Source organism: Taeniopygia guttata, chromosome 12 (assembly GCF_048771995.1).
Source record: "Taeniopygia guttata chromosome 12, bTaeGut7.mat, whole genome shotgun sequence".
Classification (NCBI taxonomy): Eukaryota; Metazoa; Chordata; class Aves; order Passeriformes; family Estrildidae; genus Taeniopygia; species Taeniopygia guttata.
The window spans coordinates 4,482,081-4,501,662 of record NC_133037.1 but is presented as its reverse complement, the minus strand read 5'-3'; the positions used below and the strand labels follow the sequence as shown (position 1 = coordinate 4,501,662).

The 19,582-nt window shown below is 42.4% G+C and overlaps 1 protein-coding gene across 4 annotated transcripts in view; it reads left to right on the top strand.

Moving 5' to 3' along the window:
* Positions 1-19,582, top strand: part of MITF (melanocyte inducing transcription factor) — a 99,450-nt gene that overhangs the window by 45,804 nt on the left and 34,064 nt on the right. For 2 of the 4 annotated variants that reach the window (XM_030282813.4, XM_002193131.7), the window contains exon 2: positions 9,540-9,786. In XM_030282813.4, the coding sequence (XP_030138673.1) occupies positions 9,540-9,786 (247 nt within the window). Of the gene's footprint in view, positions 1-3,365; positions 3,481-9,539; positions 9,787-19,582 lie in introns of those variants that run through there. The other 2 variants (XM_030282812.4, XM_030282811.4) reach the window with 2 other exon arrangements.

The following is a 19,582-nucleotide window of genomic DNA, read 5'->3' as shown; positions in this document are numbered from 1 at the left end:
GTTGGCTGCTCTTTTTTCAAAAGTAAACCAAGGGCTGTAATGTGTTTTGAAAAGTTAGAAGTGGTGTTCCTGCTGCAAGTGGCATGGACAACATGGCTCAGTTGTCACTGAACTGTGCAAAACATGGGCTGTGCTGAACAGTTTTACTTGAGAAAATCCTATTTTCTAGAAACTCAGCTGCTGTGTTGATTTTTGGGATTGTATTTGGTTGCATAAAGTTATTTCAGAAGATTGTTGCTGGCATCTCCTCTTTGAGATGTGCTTCTGCATTTTAGATGGAACATAAGACATGCAGAGCCGAAAGGTAATTGCAAAATTAAATTAAGGCTGTGTATTAGCAGGGCCATATTTGAGGTGTTAAAAGACCTATAAATAAATTAGGGCGGATATTTTTGTATATATTTTTGACTCTGTGAAATCAAGAAGTATAAATGTTGCTTGCATGTTTTTATTTTGAATGGGACTTCATTCTGTACCATGGTTTTCATTTGGTATTTCTTTTATTTACATGTGATCCCATGTTTAAGTAATTATTTTCCTCATTCCCTCTCTGATGTTCATGAGTTTCTGGCTTGAAACAAGATGCAGAATTATTTTGATGAGGGAAGAGGAGGAATTACCAAAAAAGTCCTTGGAGATACCCTTCCCCAGTGCTGAAGGCTTTAAATCAATGCCAGATATTTCTGTGAAAGACTGCAGATCCTGCAAATGTGACAAATTAAAACAGAATTTATGGCTGTGGGATGGCAGGTGAAAAGGTCCTTCCAAATAATACTTGCACTGTTCTGCCCCAGCCATCCTGCCCCACAGTGCACACTCTGAGGTTGTAAGCACACAGAAACTGTACCCAGCATTGGGAATCCCCAAACCTGGGATTTGGGAGAGGTGCTGGTGACAGAAGGGCTCTTTACTGGCTGTGCCTGTACTGAGGATGCTGCTGACAGCATAGCAATGATGCCTGGCAAACTGAGGAGGTTTGCTTCCTCCAGGAGCCTTGTTTGGGGTTCTCCCATGTCAGGGATTTTGTGGGGGCACTGAGTGGCCTAAGCAAGGGAATTAAAGGCCGCCTTTAGCTGTCTTTAGCTGTTTGCAGTTGGGCAATTCCTCCGTTTTGCTTTGCCTCAATTATCCAGTTTGTAAACATCACTCATGCTTCCTTACATGGACAGCTGGAGCTTATCCCACCTTCCTGCCTGTGCTGTGAAAACCCAAGGCTGCAAGTCTGGCACATCTGTCCTGCAATTGCAAATTGTAATTGCAGTGTAAATATCCAAGCGGTTGGTAAAGTAACTTGTTGCTGGATAAGGGCTTTTTTTACCCTCACCCCAAGTAGTTCAGCTTGCACAATCCTCTTTGCCCCAGTAACTTTTCCACAAATAGATAAAAAGGTAGAAAAAACATGAGAAATGCTTAAGGCACTCTAAAACTGAGGCTTGTTCCAAGCATGGGGACACTGAGGAATTGGTTTATGCGGCCTGGGGAGTTGCTTTGTTAGAAAGAAGAGTTGCTAAAGACATTTGCTGATCTGATCAGGTCCAGTAATGAACAGCTAGTGCTGTGGCTAGAGACTCAAGTGAGAGTTTGCTTAATATCTGTCCAAGACTGGTTTAATGTTAATATTATTGCAGTGATGGGTTGTTTGTCCCCTTGCACATTGTTTTTAGTGTTGTGAGCAAGTCCTGCGTGCTGATAATGCTGACATACCAAGCACCGAATTCATTCTGTGGTTCTCATCATGACTGTTTGGGATTCTTAATCATTTAAAACAAGTCTTCCATAAACACTTTCCCTTTTGCTCCTCAAGATCCTGTTTGCTCAGCATGCCAGAGCCAGGATGTCATCTGCAGGAGATGAGGCTTCCAGCTGCCTCATCCTCTTTGGAAGGTGTTGAATAGTGCTATAACAGTGGAGTCAATAAGCAGAAAACCTTGGATGAATGGAATGGTTTAGGCTGGGAATTGCTGGTCCTGTAAGCCTTGAGGGACACTTTTTAGCAGGGAAGGAGTCTGGGCATGTGAATTATGGATTGAAGCTGTGAACACCACATGATTGAGCCTTGTCATCTGCTGCAAACTGCCTCTGTGAATAAACTTGTTATCCAGCTGTGGAAGCGATAATTTCTAAGCCAAGACATGACAGAAAAGTGCTGTGAAGCCAGACCTGGGCACTGTGTAGTTGTAAAGTATCAAAAAGTGTGGTGGTCATACGTCATCTTCCCTGTCAGGGACAGTGTTATCATTGCTGTTTACCCAGATTAAAAAAGGTAAATTCTGCATTACAAAATCAAAAACTACAGAGATTGCTCTCGGAGCCTTATCTCCTCGCTTTTTCTTTTATCACCTTTTGGTTGTTTTAGCAATCTGGCTTTTTGTTTTGCAAATTTGCGTAGAGCCCTTTAGAGAGGGAAGTGCCCATAGATGTGGTGTCTGAAAAAAGGTTTAAAAAGCCTTTAACAAGGTCAGACTTCTAAGTGAAAGGCAAATCTGCACCATGCCTTTTTTCTTCTTATTTTTTGGTAATATTTTCTCTGAGCTGGTGATGGAAACTTCAAAAATTTGAGGAAAAGCATCAAACCAATATCGGGTAATGCAGTCAGCTACATTTAAAATTCCTTCAGCCCTTCATGGGACATTTTTAGGAGCTTGAGGTATTTGTGTAGCTGTGTGTTCTTTTCCAGAGAAAAGAGGTGGAGCTGGGGAAATGGTGTCACATCGACTCTGTGCCATTACAGATGTAGTTCAGGCTCTTGAGAGATGCATGTCCAGTGGTTCCTAGGTGGAGGTTCGCCTAGGTGAACCTTGAATGCGAAGAAGTTACATCCCAGAAAACAAATTTGTCTTGCACCCACCCTTTCCCTTCATCTTTTTGGCGATAAAGATCGTGAGAAAACGGTGCTGTTACAGACAGCCCTTATCCGCTGATGGTGTTAATGGCCCGATCACACCCCTTTTAATTAATGAATGGGAGAAGTGCTTTCAATGCCAGCCCGTGTCTTCTGTTTCTCCCATTCCTTGCGGGGCGGTGAGGGTGGTGCAGCCCCTGGGGATCCGCTCAGCCCACGGAGGTGCCGGGAATTTACCCCAAATCCCGCGGATCCAGGACCCCGCAGCTCCGTGCCCATCAGGAGGCTGCGCGGCGCTCCCATGCAGGTGAGCCGGGATGCAGCGGGATGCTGACTCCGAACTCCCGGGATGTTTCGGAGCCCTTTGGTGGTACCCCCTGGCCCTGCCGCCTCAAGCCCGTTGTTTTCTCCTCGGTAGGTGCTGGATTGCACAGGTCTGCAGTGCCGGGAGCCGCTGCTCCCTGGGGATTGGAGTTGCCAGGTCCTTATCTGGAGCCTCCCCTGGAGACACAGCCGGCCCGGGCGCCGCTTGGCTTTCACCCGGGGGTGCTCAGCACAAGCCCGTGGACACTAAATTTGGGGGGAAAGATGGAAGCTGTCCAGATGTTCATGCCCTGCTCCTTCGACAGCCCCTGTCTGTGAGTGATGCTTTGCCGGGGCACCGTGAGCGGGGTTGGGTTGGTTTGGTGTGGTGGAGGTTGTGCTCTGGCTATTGAGGATTACTGTGCTTGGGGCTGGCCACTGTCCTCTGCAGAGCAGCTGGGCTGACCAGCTCAGGTACTGAGGGTGGCTTTCAGGAGGGAAAGACTCTGTGTTTAAATATATATATATACATATATATGTCTCTTGTTCTAAAACTTCATGGCAAAACCACAGATTTGGGCTAACAGAAGTTCAGTTTTGGTGCGAAAAAACTTGGTGTATTATCACTGTTATAATATGGAGGTCTTTGATGATACTTTAGGTTTGTAATTTTTCATCTTCCTTTTATCAGCAGTAGTAGTAAAGGATTGTAAAATGTGACCTTTGCAGCTTCTGGATAGAACCTCTTAATTTTACCTTGTTCCTTAATCTGGACAAGATCAGGCTTTCCAGGCTATACTGCGAGCTGTATCCCCAAGTAAATGGGCATTCAAGCAAATCAACTTACGGCATTTTATTAAGTCAACACTCATGCAAAAGCCACCCCCAGAGCTTAATAATTATTTACTGAGTGCTCCTGGGTCATGAGAGAGGTTTTCATTAGGTTCAGAAAGCATTATGTTCAGCCACTTGTGAAGGTGTGTTTTAAAGACAGGAAGAAAAATGGAAAACTACTACATGGTGTACAACAACTTAAAAAAATTTTTGAGGGTTGAATATTTTTGTTTGTGGGGTTGGGTTATTTTGGAGGGCTTTTGTGTGTGGTGGTTTTTTTTGTTGTTGTGTCTTTTTTTTTTTTTTTTAAGCAGGTTAGTCCCCTGAATTAATTTGATTTGAAATTCAACCCTCAGCTCCTTGGTGTAGTCGGTGTGCATGGTGGATGGATGTTGCAGGGTTCTGCCTTTCCCACCCGACCAGGTGCACTCACTGCATCCAGGCAAATGGGTGGGTGCCTTCTGGGCTGTGTTCTGTTCTGTGGGTGCAGCCCATGGTGCAAGGCAAGCAGTGCAGGTCAGGATGCAAAAGCATTTAGGAGGCACAGAAAACATTTACCTCCATGGTGGAGCAGGGTCAGGCAGCCTATTTCTTTAAACGTGTAACCTTCAAGTGCGGAAACCTTTCATGTAGGAACCTGAAACGTAGTCCTGGCTTTATTATAAAGGCTGATAAAGGTCTCCACACCGTTTTTGTAACTGCTTTGTCCTTGGCAAGTCAGGACGTAGGAGGGTGCCAAATCTTGGGCTTGTTTTTTTTTGCATTTATACTTCAAGCAGCGCCAGGCAGTTGGCGCGGCGAGCGGAGCGTCGCTGTAACCCACAATCAATTATTAAATGTTAGCAATGAAGTACAAAGTGCTCCAGGGAAAATGCTGTAGTAGTTGCAATCCCTTACCTTGGCTGAAGGGGAAAAGGGTTTTTTTGTTGTTTCTGGACTTTTTGTATTTTGTATTAGGCTTTTTTTTGGTGCGTGCAATCTGGCTCCTCCTTGCATTTATTTTTTCTTTTGTTATTCTTCACTTTCCTGTCACTCCTTTCTGAGGTAAACAGCATTGCTGGCTAGCAGGTTAGAAGCTAATACAGACATTGTTGCTTCAGCCACGTATACAGTACAGGGGACAAAAAGTTTCTTGAGGTTTTACTGCTTGGTAGAGAGATTGTAAACAGAATTTGTACAAATCAACTTTAATTTTGAAGGAACTCTAGTGATTTTCTACGACCTGAGTGGTGGTCTCCTCTGAAAATGACTTCTGGAGGTCAAGTATTTAAGTATCCACCATTATAGCATAGCACAATCTTAAACTTTAAAGTAAGGCGATGAGAGGTTGCCAACATTACAACTCAAATGCGGATGCCTTTATTATCTCTATGAATAATTATGAATGGGATAAGGGTGGGACATAAATAAAAGCGTTTAAATCCGGTGTTATTTCTTACCTCTGAGATCTGGTCCAGCTCAGTGGATTTCTTGAGGTGCTAAATCTGCTTTTCTTGGCTGATTTCTCAGTGGACTAACCCATTAACAAACAGTTGGCATGAATGGAGGGAAGAGAGCAGCGGCCTCCCTCTTATGTGCCATTTCTCAGTTAATAGCAGGGTAGTCCCTCCTGCCCAGAACAAGTGGCTTTGAAGGCTCTTTGTCTAATTTGTCTTAAGAAACATTACATTGAAGAATTTTTTTTCTTAAAAGTATTCAAAACCAGTTAAAGTTTCTAAAGTAGTTAAAAAGCAAAGTTAATTTTTTCCCCACTTCACAGTCTCCAGAGAAGTTTTTTAATCAATGCATAGATAGTGCAAAATAATACTTGTACATCAGATAACTCATAACTAATGCATGTGAACCAGAGCATTTGTTTGATCAATTTATAGAATCTGAAAACAAAACTGACCAACGAAAGATGAGTTTGTCTTTTTGCCTAAGGGGACAGATAAAATAATCAGTAAACATCTGGGAAGGTTATGGTTTCTGTGGGTCTATGGCAACAGAATCAAACTTGATTTTAATGTGATCAGTTGCCTTTTATTATGTAATGGTTACCTGCATAATAACTCATCTATGCAGTAGCTAACATTTCCCAGGCATCTGTGCAAAGGATGTGTAATTTAAACTATTTAATACAGCTTTATCACTTCATGATTAATTGTATCGGCTCATGACACATAACTAATAACTCCCAGTCTGTATTTCACTGTGCTTATTAGAGTGCTAATGGATAACTGGTTTAATCATGTGTCAATTAAAAGGATGAGTCGGTTTCATTTATTGCAATTAGATGGTTTCCATAAACTGTTTGCAGGAAATATCTGAATTGCATCGTGTATTAGCTGTGTGTGGGCTCTGCTTCTGGCTCCACGTAATCTGGGGGTGAATCAGTTTGTGTAGGGGAGTTTTGGAGCCACATGTCCACTCTGGATTGTTCTGTGGTACCTGGCACCGAGCGTGGTCACGGGAGATCTGCCTGTGCACAGCATGTAAGGTCAAGAAGCTTTGAAAATGACCATTTTCAAAACTCTCTGGATGAAGCTTTTGAAATAACAAGTTTTTAATCACTTCTTTGGTTGGAAAGGTGAGTTTCTGACAACCCTCCTGTTTGCTCTGTGGAGGTACATGGTCATGAAACCCAAACCATCTTCTGGTCCTTCTATTCTGTGCTTGAGGAGGTGAGCAGATGTGGTGCAGAAGGGAAGCTGGATGGGAGAATGATCTGTGTGATGCATGGGACAGACTTAGAGGAAGATATACCAAAGTTTCAAAGTGTTTTCCATGTTTGATCAGTGCCACTCTTGGCAGGTGGAAGGAATACTGGTATGGGGGGACTGTCATGCACACAGGAGGAGCTTTGCAGACACCTGGGAATAAATGACAGGAAATCTGTCCATGTTCCTTCCCAGTGCTTGTGACAGAAGCATCTGGTTAGGCAGGCAGGTGTTGTGCAGCAGCTTTTATCCCAGAATAAGCATTATTTGAACTCACCTGCACTGATGGTGTGATGGTTGGGTGCCCATCTCCCTTTCCCAGTTAGTAATGGGTAGAATAAGAGGAGATGGCCCCAAGTTGTGCCAGAGGAAGTTTAGATTGAACATTACAAAGAATTTCTTCACTGAAAGAGTTGCCAAGCACTGGAACAGCCTGTCAGGGAGATGGTTGAGTCACCATCGCTGGAGGTATTTAAAAGACGTGTAGATGTGGCACTTGGGGACGTGGTTTAGTGGTGGGCTTGGCAGTGCTGGGTTAATGGTTGGACCTGATGATCCTGGAGATCTCTTTCAACCTAAACAATTCCATGATGCTGTGGCAGTAGCTGCAGTCTGGCAGCACGTGGCTGTCCACACTCTCTGCGTTCAGGGCTCCCCTGCTTTTTTGCCATGTAAAATATTGAGCAGAATTGCAGAAGAAAACAAGTCTGGAGCATCTTTGCCCTTTGAGGAGGAATTTGGCAGACCAGCATTTTCTAGGACTGTTGTCTCATTAAAAGACACAATACTTGAAGCTTTTGTTTATGGTTTTTGATCAATAGTAGAGTCCTGAATCACCTGCAGGAAGCTGGAAGGATGCTTGGTGCAAGTAGGTAAAATAATTGTGTGAGCAAGATGAGGTTCCTGGCAGGATCTGTTTGAAATGCTGTGGAAATAATTTCTCCTTCCTGTTCCCTCTCTTTCCCCAACATTTTTGTATATGGCAAGGTTCTTCTGAGATGGTTTCCAGCACACTTGGCTTTCATAGACGGAGAAACAGTTCAAAATGAAAGAAGGTGGGAGGAACTGCTGGGCTACGAATTTTGCAACATTAGGTATCTGTAAAAATTGCCAGTAGCACACAAATGAGAATGCTGACAAGTGTGGTACAAAATTGGCCTTTTTCCAACATGAGGAGAATGAATCCTTCCCTGAATGCAGCATTTTGGTGGCTTTTATTTTTCTCATGTATTACAGTGGTCTCTGAGGTGGGATGTGCAGTGTTATTAGTGGGCAGAAAGAAAATATGGGCATTTCGGCAATAAATGTATGGAGTTCATAAATAAACAAGTAAATTTATTTTGGGGCTGCATGTTCAGACATTCCTGGTAGGAATGCATAATCAAAACAATTGGGAGACCACTGATCTATAACTATCCTGGTCATGGAAATAAAGCATCTCTTTTGGTTTGGAAATGTGAAAGTGGTTTAGATGTGCAGCCAGAAAACAAGCTGCTGGATTTAGATGTGAGAATGCTTCACCCTTAATTGAAAAGGGAGTGTTTTTTACAAGTATCACAGTCAATGACTTGTCTTGAGCAGCTAATTAGTACGATTATTCCGCAGCTGCATTAGTTTCACCACAAAGGTTTTCTCTTGTTTTATCAAAAGGATCAGTGTCTCTGTGAATGTTTCAACATGACAGGTCTTAAATAGCAAGATGGTCCCCTGCCTCCCTGCCCCCAAAATGTGTGCTCTGGAAGAGCAGAGTTTGATCTCTTGGGGCAGTAAGCGTGGGTTCTCCTTTTTTTTGTTTCTGCCCTGAACTGTGTTCAACATCAGTCCTAAACAAAGCCAGAAAACTTCCAGCAGTGCTGGCTCTGGCTGTCGGAGCACAAGCAGTGCTCAGTGCCCGCAGCTTCCGAGCAAGACCTGGAAGGGATGCTGGCTCCCAGACTGGTGTGTCCTGCCAGCATCCTGCAGGTATCTGCACTGGAGCCAGGGGTGGGGGTTTCACAAGCAGCTTCCTCCTGGAACCAGGAAGGTTACTGCTGGCTTGCCAAGGCATGGCCCATGGATTTTGGTTCTGTGGGCTAAGTAAATGATGAGTTGCTCTAGAAAGTGTCCCTGCAGTCCATGGCCAAGTCCCATAGTCTGTCCCAATGGCTTAGATTTACCTCTTGGGTGGTAAAGCTGTGCTGTGTACTGGCTTGGGCCAGCCTGTTGCTCTTAGTAAAGTATGACTGGAATAAAGCTGTTACTGTTGTTTATTTTGCCTGTTTTTTGTATCTGACGGTGCTCAGAAGATGCTGGGGGGCCTGGGGTGGGAGTTGGGTTTTTTGTAGAGGTGTGCTTTCTAACTCTGAAAAGTCACTGCCAGCAAGCCCAACCCTAAGGTAGAATTATGCAGGAAATAAGTGAACTATGTTTTGTTGTGTTTTCATGGGACAGGTAGATTCACTTTACTTTGAGCTAGATCATTGGACTGGAGTCCAATTGGTATTATCCATACCAATCATTAGACTTGCTTTAGCTCTTTATTACTATTTTTCTTTAAAAAAAAAAAAAGGAATAAATGCGCCTACCACTGTCTATAAAAGCATTTGTTTTTCTTGTGGGCGGTTGCTGTAGAATTTGAAAGAACAAATGGCTCTTTACAGCTGGATGTTGGCGTTTGGGGAATGGTTTGGCTGTAGTCAAGTTAAGGCAGCCTAAGGTGGCCACTGAGTACCTGAAGCAGGTCGGCTCCGAATTCCCCTCTCGCGGTGCCGCGGATCCTCACCCATCGCGCCCCACGTTCCCCTGGGACTCCACCAGCTCTGGCCTGGAGCTGCCATCCCGCTTGGTGGAAGCTGAGCTGTCTTTCTCTGGTCTTCCCACAGCAATTCCGAGCATCCTGGCGCTTCCAAGCCTCCCTTAAGCTCCTCCAGCATGACCTCACGAATCCTGCTCCGACAGCAGCTCATGCGTGAGCAGATGCAGGAGCAGGAGCGTCGGGAGCAGCAGCAGAAGCAGCAGGCAGCCCAGTTCATGCAGCAGCGAGTGCCCGTGAGCCAGACACCTGCCATCAACGTCAGCGTCCCCACCAGCCTGCCCCCCGCCACCCAGGTGCCCATGGAGGTCCTCAAGGTACGCACCTTTCCGCTCAGCAGCTCCTCAAAACCCGCTTTATTTAACGGGGACGCGGTTATAAGCGCTTTCAGCAATCAAGTTTTGCAAATAAGCTGCGCTCTGGCTTAGTTTGCAGCTTGTTTTGTTGGGCTGGTAGCAAAGAATGGAAAAACTTTTTAAAGAAATTTGTGTAACTTTTGTTTTCTTTCAACTTTGCGATCTCCGGAGGGAGGTTTTGTAACAAAACTAAGTTTTCCGTCATTTTCCCATTGGAAAACGCTTCTCCATCTTTCTAGCACGTAATTACTTTCAATACAAAGAAATTATTAGTAGATAACAAATCAATGTTTTGGTTTTCAAAGGAAAACAATGAAATAGTTTTGTAAGATGGAGTCAAAACTCTTTACAAAAGAACTCCTCAGAAAGCCTTAATCTGAAATATGGGTGAGTTTCCAGCTACTTGCAACGAGTCTTTGTAATCCTTTTTTTGTTTAAATGACTTGTTTGCTATTAGTAGCTTTGGATTCCTTGTCCCACTGGAAACTGTAGGAGCTTGTTAGTGTCCCTCTGTCAAAGGGGATGTAGCTTGCTAATTACTCAGGGAAAAACGTGAACAGCTATAAGAAAAGAGATAATTTCACGCACTGCTTAAATTCAAGTAGGCTGAAGCACCGTGAAATGTGTGAGTAAAACAATGTCAAATGTTTTGGAGAAGTTTGCTGACATATTTCATGAAAATATGATTTTCACCAGTTTAGTAGAGTTTGCTCTGCTTTATTGCTGGATCTTTTTATTACAGTTTGTTGTTTAGTCAGTGAGCATATTCTTACCACATAAGTTAGCTGAGCTTGGTGACAAACCTCTTGTGTTGTGCTTGTTGCTGTTGTATACCAATTATACGCAGTCAGAAATTCAGTTTTAAAATAGACTTGCTGGCTCAGGATTTTGGGGGGGGTCTGTGTGACAGGTTTATGGGGAAAATATAGGATAATTTTATTTATTTAATCTGCATTATGGTGTTGTGTTGTCAGCACTAAAACTTGATTTGGGATAGTAGAGTCATAGTCCAGTATGTGATCTAGGAGCAAAAAGGCAGCAGTTGAATTTTTAATTCCCTGTCTCCATACACACATTTCCATTAAAAATTAAATATAATATTCTTTGAGCACGTGGGCATGTGTCCATCCAAAGGAGTCTGAAATTGTCTGTGAAGAATTGTTTTGTCTAATGTTTGTGTATTACTCACAATCTTTGTGTATAACAATTTCTTCAGCTTGTTTCCAGGTTATGCCTGTAGTTATAATTCAGATCCAGCAGATGTGTAGGTGCTATGAAATAGGGTTTTTTTGTGATGCACCTACCTAAATAAGCATAATTACATTTTTTACATCCTTTCATCCTAATCTGTTATAAAATGGGTTTTAGGGTATTTTTTAAATACTGTGAAAACTTGTAAGAAGGTGTTTATTTTTTGATGATATTTTACTGATCAGGAAGGAGCATAACATCTTGAAGAAGCATTAGCAGTTGTCATTATTGTTCATTTTGCAAATGCCTCTTTCTATGGGAGAGGAGGGAAGGCAGCCCTTGATTTCTGAGGGACAAACGTAGAAATGTCTGCAGAGGGACAAACCTCAGAAATCTTTGCAGCCAAAAGGTGATGGAAATGGGGTTCCTCAGACCTGGCTGGTCACAGGATCTGTGTGCAAAGCTGTAACCTGCTGGAGCATTGCTAGGAAACTTCACCCACAGGACTTAAACCTGACCCCTCCTCCCTTAGGATTCTAAAAAAGGTATTTGTCCCCCACTTCCCTCTGATGGAGAAGGATCTCTTGGAAAGAGGCAGGACACCTCTCCTCCACTTGTCTTTAGCCTAAATAGGAGTGCATGGCCCTGTAGAAGAAAAAAGTAAGAATATGTGTCCTTAAGCGACTTGTAAAATAAAAATAGGTACTGGCAACAGGTACCTTTTGGCAATGGAATTCCATTTTGAAGGTGATAGTTGTGGAAATATGAGCGACCTGCTGGACCAAAAAGATGTCTGTTTTCTCATCACCTACACTTCCATAAGTAACAGTCAAAATTAGCAAAACCAAGTCCTCTTGGACTCTGCCTGTGAGAGGAGAGAAAAACTGCAAAACTGAGAAAAACAGCAAAACTGCTTTGCATAGTTTTGCTGCGTGTGTTTTTGGTGGAGGAAAATGCTCACCTTTTTATCCTTATTCATAACAGTGGACCAGTTCTGTACAAAAAAATAACTAGTACAAAATTCCAGGTTTGAAGTAATGATCTTCCTGAAAATTGCCACTGAGGCTTCAGTGAGAGTAAGATTTGATGAAAGATCCATATAATTTTCTTTGTGGTTTTGGGTGGGATTGTTTTAGGGTTTTACCTTTTTTTTTTCCTTTTTTTTCTTTTTTTTTTTTGTGTTTTTTTGTTGGGTTTTTTTTTTTTTTTTCAAATAGGATATTTGGCTCAAAAGCTGAGATTAACAATAACTCAGGATCTTCCTGGTGCCAGTTTGCTGACAGCCAGCTCTGGCTGCAGTGACATCATTTCCCTGCAGCTGCTTTTTACACTTCAGTTGTTTTTTAGCTGCAGACAAATTTTCCATATGAGCTGTACAGAAGTTTTAATAGATAGATAGGGAACTAAGTTGCTAGCTTTATTATCCAGATGGTCTGGATTTAGTGGCCTTAAAGAATGAGACAAATAGGGGAAATAGACAAAAAGGGGATTTTTACACTTTCAGAAATGTTAACCTGCAAGGCACTTTGTTTAAAAGTGATCTTTTTTCAATGTTACTTCACAAACAAAACCAAATCTAGCAGCTGGTTTTGTGTTTGTTTGTTTTGGTACTTTGCATCAAAAAATCCCACTCTAAGCCTGTTGAATTTGTCAGTATTTTGTGGTTTTAATTATGTTGTGTGACTTGCCCTTTCACCCATATCTCACAGTGTGAGAAGGAGACTAATACTTACATATTATCTGAGGATGGTAATTCAGAATGACTGGTTTAAAAAGAAGCCAGAGGTGTTAATGAGCTTGGATTTTATATTTGTTTTCAAGATGTCCATTTAGAAACAATACAGAAAGAGAAATATGTACTAATCTATGTCACGTTGCATAGGCATCTCCAGATTGCATAACATAGAATGCTCAAGGCCATGTGAATAAATGGGATTTCATTTTCTTGAGTAATGACTTCTCATTGCATCACTCCTCTGCCAAGTAATGTAGCTTGGCAAGGTAGGAGATGACCTGCTGGAATTCAAATTTTGCATTGCTTTGTGCTGCCTAATTAAGAGATCGACTGGGAGTAGATTTGATGCTTTTGGAACAGTATCTCTTCAACTCTAATAGCAAAAGGAAGATTTGTTACAGCTTGTGGTTGTACTTCTGCAGAGCTGGGGTTTGCTTCATGGGCTGGTTTGTCTTTGGGCACCTTCTCATCCATCTCCAACACTGCAGAGATGTCACCAGGAATTCTTTGCTTCTGATGCAATTCACCTTTTTTCTCTGCCTTGGAAATAGGAATATAACATAAAAAATTATTTATCGAGTAACTTCAAGCCCTAGTAAATCCCATTAAGGATAGGATCCCATAAGAACCCATTCCTTATGATTTTATTTATTTATATTTAAAAGGATTAGCATCTTTGCGAAGAGTTCATCTTTAAACTGAATTGTAGCTGTGCTGTGTGACTGATATTGCTTTGCCTGATAGCTGGATCAAGCTTACTGTATAGAAGTATGACACAATCCCCTGAATGCTTTGAGCCTGCCTGCCCAAGAGCCAGTGTGGCATTGCAGGAGCTGAGGCTGGTGTGTGTCCTCCATGGGAGCAGCAGCACAGGAAAGGAGGCTCAGGGCCAGCGCCGGCCCACAGAATTGCAAATCAGTTCCACTGAAAATATTCCCAGTTCTTGCAGGATTGAAAACATTACTGGTGGGCAGCTGACACCCAGCCCTCTGCATGTCTCACTAAGCAGATGGAAGGTGGAGAATCAAGGGTGAACATTTCTTCCCTCTGGCCCTCCGTGTCACTTGTTGGCGTTTCTCGGTGCGTGGATGTGACACTTGCTGTCATGTTTCTGATGTGATGCACCAGGTCACGGGTTGATGGAGCCTAAACTGGGGATGTGCTCCAGCTCCCTGTCCCTGCTGCTGGATGCAAATGCTCCCAGGATGAGGTTGCTGCACATCCCCTTCCTCTCCTGAGTGTTGTCACACCAAAAGCATAGCAAGGCAGAAATCTGCTGGACTTCTCATATCTCTTCCTCCTTCTTCGTCTGCCATTGGGGTTTGAAGAATGTAACTCTTCTTTGGCACAGATGGGAGATGCTTGATCCTACTGCCAAGAAGAGCCTTGAGGGCTGCAGTGGGAACCTGCAGTGGTAGAGATATCTTTGGAGAGCTACAAAACTGCTTTGCAAGTAATAAAGTAAAAGCAAGTCTCCTCACCAGCAGATAATGTAACAGGTCCATTTCATCCCCTTTTAGCTTGTTTTTGGAGAATAAGAAAACAGTCCCTGTGCTCCAGGGGAACTGGAGAAGGTGGTCCTGCTTTGGGGATCTACATGTTGAGGTCTCTGCTTTCTGGACAGAAATCTCTGCTTGTGCATATACTGCCAGCTCTTGCTAATAGGGCAGTTCACCCCAAAATAGACACATGTATATTTTATATATATGTATCTAAAATAATTTGTATGGAAGCATAGGCCACAAACTCATTTTTAATGTTTGTCATTAAGGCGTTTTAATAGTCTGTCTCTATACAACAATGCTTATAGTATGATAAATGTTCAAAAATTTCTCTGCCACTAAAGCCCTCACTGCAGATTCGCCCTGCTAAACTGCCTGGGTTTGTCTTCATGGTAGATGTTAATTGCTCTTTTGGTGCCTGAATTTCATCATGGCCTTTCTTTCTTGTCCTAAGCAAGATGAAACTTTTTCAAAGCCTAGAACCAGATACTGGATTCCCTCTCTTGCTTTATTATTCCAACATCTTTGCTCCCCTCATGGTAGTACTGTGTGCTGATCACTGCTGATACCAGAGTGGGTGTGGTTGTCTCCTGCTCAGTGCCATCCCATTGCTGCAGTTTTGCTCATCCTTCCCTGTTCCCACTTTTCTGAGTGGACAGGAGTGCAGGCAGCCAGCCTTGCTTCTCTCCTTCACCCTCGTGTCCTTACTCATCCAGACTTTAAATGTGCCACCGTATAATCTCCGCATCAGAAACCCTGTATTTCTTCATTTTTGAAATGCCAAACATTTCTTCTGTTTGATTTTAATGACTATTGGACATATATCAAAAAAATACCTCCTCCTATTATTTTTCCAGAGTGACCTGTGGAAGCTCTGCCTGGCAGGAAAGGCTCAGCAGCTGGCAGTAGTATTCTTGGTGAATAATTACCATAAGACTTCATTGTGTGGAGGACTTATCTCACAGTTCTGAAGAAGAGAACAATGGGATGGCAAGATAAACGTGTGGTAGTGCCTGCCCCAGCAAATGTGTGTTTGTGGACATGCTTATCTGATTGAAAGTTAATTTAATCTCACCTGATAATGGTAGATAGTAGTGTGTGCTGGTGTGTTAGGTAAGCCTGCTGTGTATTTGCAATCAAGAACTTAGAGAAGTGATTTGCCAGACTGAGTCTTGGTGAGCTGCAGATAAAACATTTAAACTAAGGTTACTTACTCTTGGGGACATACCTTAAGTCATCAGCAAATTCTTCATAAAGAAGAACTTGCATTTAACTACAGAACTACTAAAGTCTGCCTTGCCTCTTCAGCTTTCATGTAAGTAAAAGTATCTCTCAGGCCTTAAATCTTTTGCTTGCTCAGTGGGTTGAAAGCTATTTTAAAACAAGCACTGGTGCTTGAGGTCTGCATCAGTAATAGGGGTAAAATGTAAACTCTTGCTTAACACCCAGGGTATTAGACATTAAAAATGCATGGAATTCGAGGGGGCAGCATACTTCTGTGTACAAGTATCTGATGGTTGACTGCTAGTGCAAAACGCTGCTCTCACCCTTCGTCCCAAATGCCCTTTTCCTGTGCATGCAAACACACGTGTTGCTTGGCTCTTGAGAGAGCTGGTTGTTGCTGATGAAGGTGTCGGATCTTTCCATCTTTTTCTTCAGCTGTGGTCACTGTGACACAAAAATGCAGCTCCCGAAGTTGTGAGACAGACTGTGCTGCTGCTGGGGGTGAGAGGATTTCTTGGGAAAATGATGTGAGCAGAGTGGGAAAATAAGTGAGAAACAGCTCCTCGTCACAGAGCTATTGCCTTGCAAGCTGAGTAGTTACCTGGAAGTCTGAAATAACATATTTGGCACAGAAGAAAGCAGGATATACTCAGACAAAATGATACAGATAGCTGGAGGTCCAAGCTCTGTTTGCTCCTTGGAAATTCTTGCTGGTTTATATCCTGGTTGGTGGTCTTGAGGATTTGCTGTCTTCCCGCTGGCAGGGTAGCATCTACAAAATTAAGAAGAGCTTGCTAAGTTGTGTCTGTTACAGCTTCAAAGCACTCTATTTTTATGGTCTAGACATATTATCTGCTGGCTGAGTTACCAGACCTTGGGAAAATGGTGGTTCACCACGTGTCAGTGACTGTTTTGGACCTGCAGAAGATGAGTTAATCTTGTGCAGATTAAGATTTGTAGGTGCCCATAGCTGTGGGTATTAAGAGCATTGATGAGGCTCCACAGCCCCCAGCTAACAGGTTTTAGCAGCTTGTACCAAGTCCTTTGTCAGGCAACATGAATTTAATAACCACCTTACTCCTGGAGCCAAAGCTGTAAGAAGAGGGTGAGTGCTGGTCACTGCAGCTGTGTTTGCTGAAGCCATGGCTTAATTTAGCAGAAAATAATACCCAGAGCCACACACAGTGCTGGAAAATGTAGGGGCTCGGGGGAGATCCAGGGGGGCCTCTGCTGACACCTTTGATAGGTGTTAAATTTTAAATGTGAAAACTCAGATCTGCTTAAAGTAATCGTTGGGTATTAGGTATACTCACAAATATTTCAGTTCTTCAGCTGGTTTGGCAGCATTATTCTCTGAGATGCTGAACCTGTGTAGTGAATGAATTCAAAGTGACAAGCTGGAGGCATTCCTGCCATTCAAGAGAGGCTTAAGGAATTTCTTATTGGCTAAATTACAAATATGTAGCATTTTGCCCAGCACTGCATGGCAATTTCAACCTGCCTGACCGTGACAAGATTAGTACTTTCTTCCCTCTCCCCAGCAGTATTTTTTTTTTTAAATTAGATTAAGAAGTACCAGGCAGAGATGCAAAAGCTTGAAAGAGTGAAAACCAGCCTTACCTTGAATGATTCTGTCTGTCATTGGATTGGTTCCTTAATTAGCCCCATGTCCTTTAACCTCTTGAGAAATAAGTAAGGGATAAATTTGGGGATAAAGACAAAGACGCCTGGAGATTTACCACACACCGCTAGGTAATTCATCAAGGAATGTTGGTAATTAGCCCTGCCTCTTTCCTTTCTGGCTCATTTAATAAAACTGGTTGATTTAAAATAATGCCTGCTGGTTCATTATCAACTACTTTAAGAGCCAAGTTATGAACTTGAAACAAAACCCAGTATTGTGTTGCCTCCAAGGGCCTGGCAAGTGTGTTTTGTTTTGTTTTTTATAAAAAAGAAATTGCTCTGTCTGGTCATCAGTCTCCCCAACTTGATAATTAAATATTACTTTATTTGGATTACCATTTGGCTTTTTGGATGTATTTATTCCTGGTGTCTGCTGCTGAGAGGCAGAGAAGAGGGGAAAAAATCCAAGATCTTGAAAAGGTACATGTCAGATTGTGTTAAGAAAGCATGGCCTGATGGAATTCGGCTGAATAAGGACTTTACAATAGTAGTAGTTGTCCAGTTGAAGAAATGGGTGACAGTTTTAACCCTTTATCTCTCAGAAGTGAGTGCCAAATATGTGCATTGTTCTTTGAGCAAAATGACCCATTTTATTAACCCATCTCTTTAGTGCTTGTAGTGGAAATTTTCCCTGAGCTAAGGACAGAACTCATCTAGTTTGTATTTGCTTGGGAAACCATGCACCAGTCTCTCTTTTTCTTTATAGATGGGAATAGCATTACTTGGAAATTAAATGGGAGGATCAGGCTAACACTGGCTCAACAGTGCTGCTTTTGCTCTGTCTGGGAGAGTTTCTCAGCGTCCACTTCGAGTTTGTTACGGCAACAGTTGCTGGCCAGTGGGTCTGGTTGGGCCAGTCTTCCTGAATTAAAGAATGAATTTACTGTAAATCTTCCTTTAATAATTAATGTCAGTCTTAGGTTGCAACACTTCTGAAACTGTTGTGGGCTAGCAGCAGGCAGTGCTGGCCTTCTGCTGATGGAATCCTCTGTAAGACTTTCTGAACATGGAACCTCTCAGTATCGTTTGGAGCAGAACTGGATGTAGTGTTTCACTGTAAATAAAGAAGAACATCCTCCTACTCAATCTTCCATCCATCTCCTTTCCATCCCCTGGGGTAGTGCTAATTCTGGGGGATCTTGTGTTCCATAGGTGCTTTTGTGACCCAGCAAAACTACATGTCTGCTTTTTTATGCTTGGCAGATTAGTAAATAAAAAAAGAAATTAAATGTGATGGCCTCGGTGGAAATATAACTCTGTCAGTGATTCTTTTGTCACCAGTGATAAAAATAACTTTCTCCTGCAAACAACTGCAGAGAGGCCTCTGGGGTTATGGGGTAACCGCTCAGTCCTGCAGGTTGTCACTGGAAGTTCTGCCACTGGATGCCAGTTCCCTACTTGTTTTGGGACCTGTTAATAAACACTGATAGTTTAAATTGATTTTAAACTGGGTTTGGTTTTTTCCAGCTTATAATGATGTGGAACAGAAAATCAATTATCTTTTAAAGAAACACCAAAATAATCCCCAACAAACAAAATTCTAATACCAGTTTTTGTAGAGTTAGAATGTCCACACCAAATTAATAGTTTGGGTTTTATACATCATACTATTATAACATACTGGAACAATACTTATTATGGACCTCTATGACTTTGTGTCCTAGACTTACTGAATGTCAGTAGTTGAAGTTTCAGTCAGTTGTTTGAAAATTCTTGTGTAAGTTATATAGTGCAAACAGATTGTTTTTGCATTGATCCCCAGCAGCAGGCACTTCCACATCAATTAAGCAGTAACTCATGGTGCTGCACTTCTGTAATTCCTCAGCAGATGGCATTACTGTTTCCAAGAGTGCATTCCTTGGGAGACCTCTCAGCTGCCACGGAGTTTATAATTCTACACTATTCCCTTTACCGATGAGGGCTAATACTCAACTGTTAAGCCTGTTTTGACACATTGTTCTAATCGTGTTGTTTGGTTGTGTTACTGTATTTTATTTTTCCAGAGGTGCATTTAAGCCATTAGCCAGGTAAAATGCTTTGTGTGATAGTTATTGCATTCAAAAACTAAGGCAGGCTGCCTGTTTTCAGATAAAAGTGCTACTGGTGTCCAGCAGAAGTAATAAATTTTGTCAGCAGGTAGGACTAGAACATTAAAAAAGGTGAAAAGACCATGTTTTCATTGAACATGCCCAATCCTTAAAGATATGTAAGACACAACAAATTCTATGCCCTTCCTGCTTTCTGCTACAAATCCTGTTTTTTGTAGAAAATGTCAGCTAGTGAAAGAAAAATAATTTGGAGCAGTATTTGATGCAATTGTGGAAACAGTAACAAATATTAGTGTGTTCCTAAATAAATGTGGCTTGCAAAGCATAGAAGGCATCAGCTGTTTTTGGGCACCCCACTTCTGTGCATCCCTGGC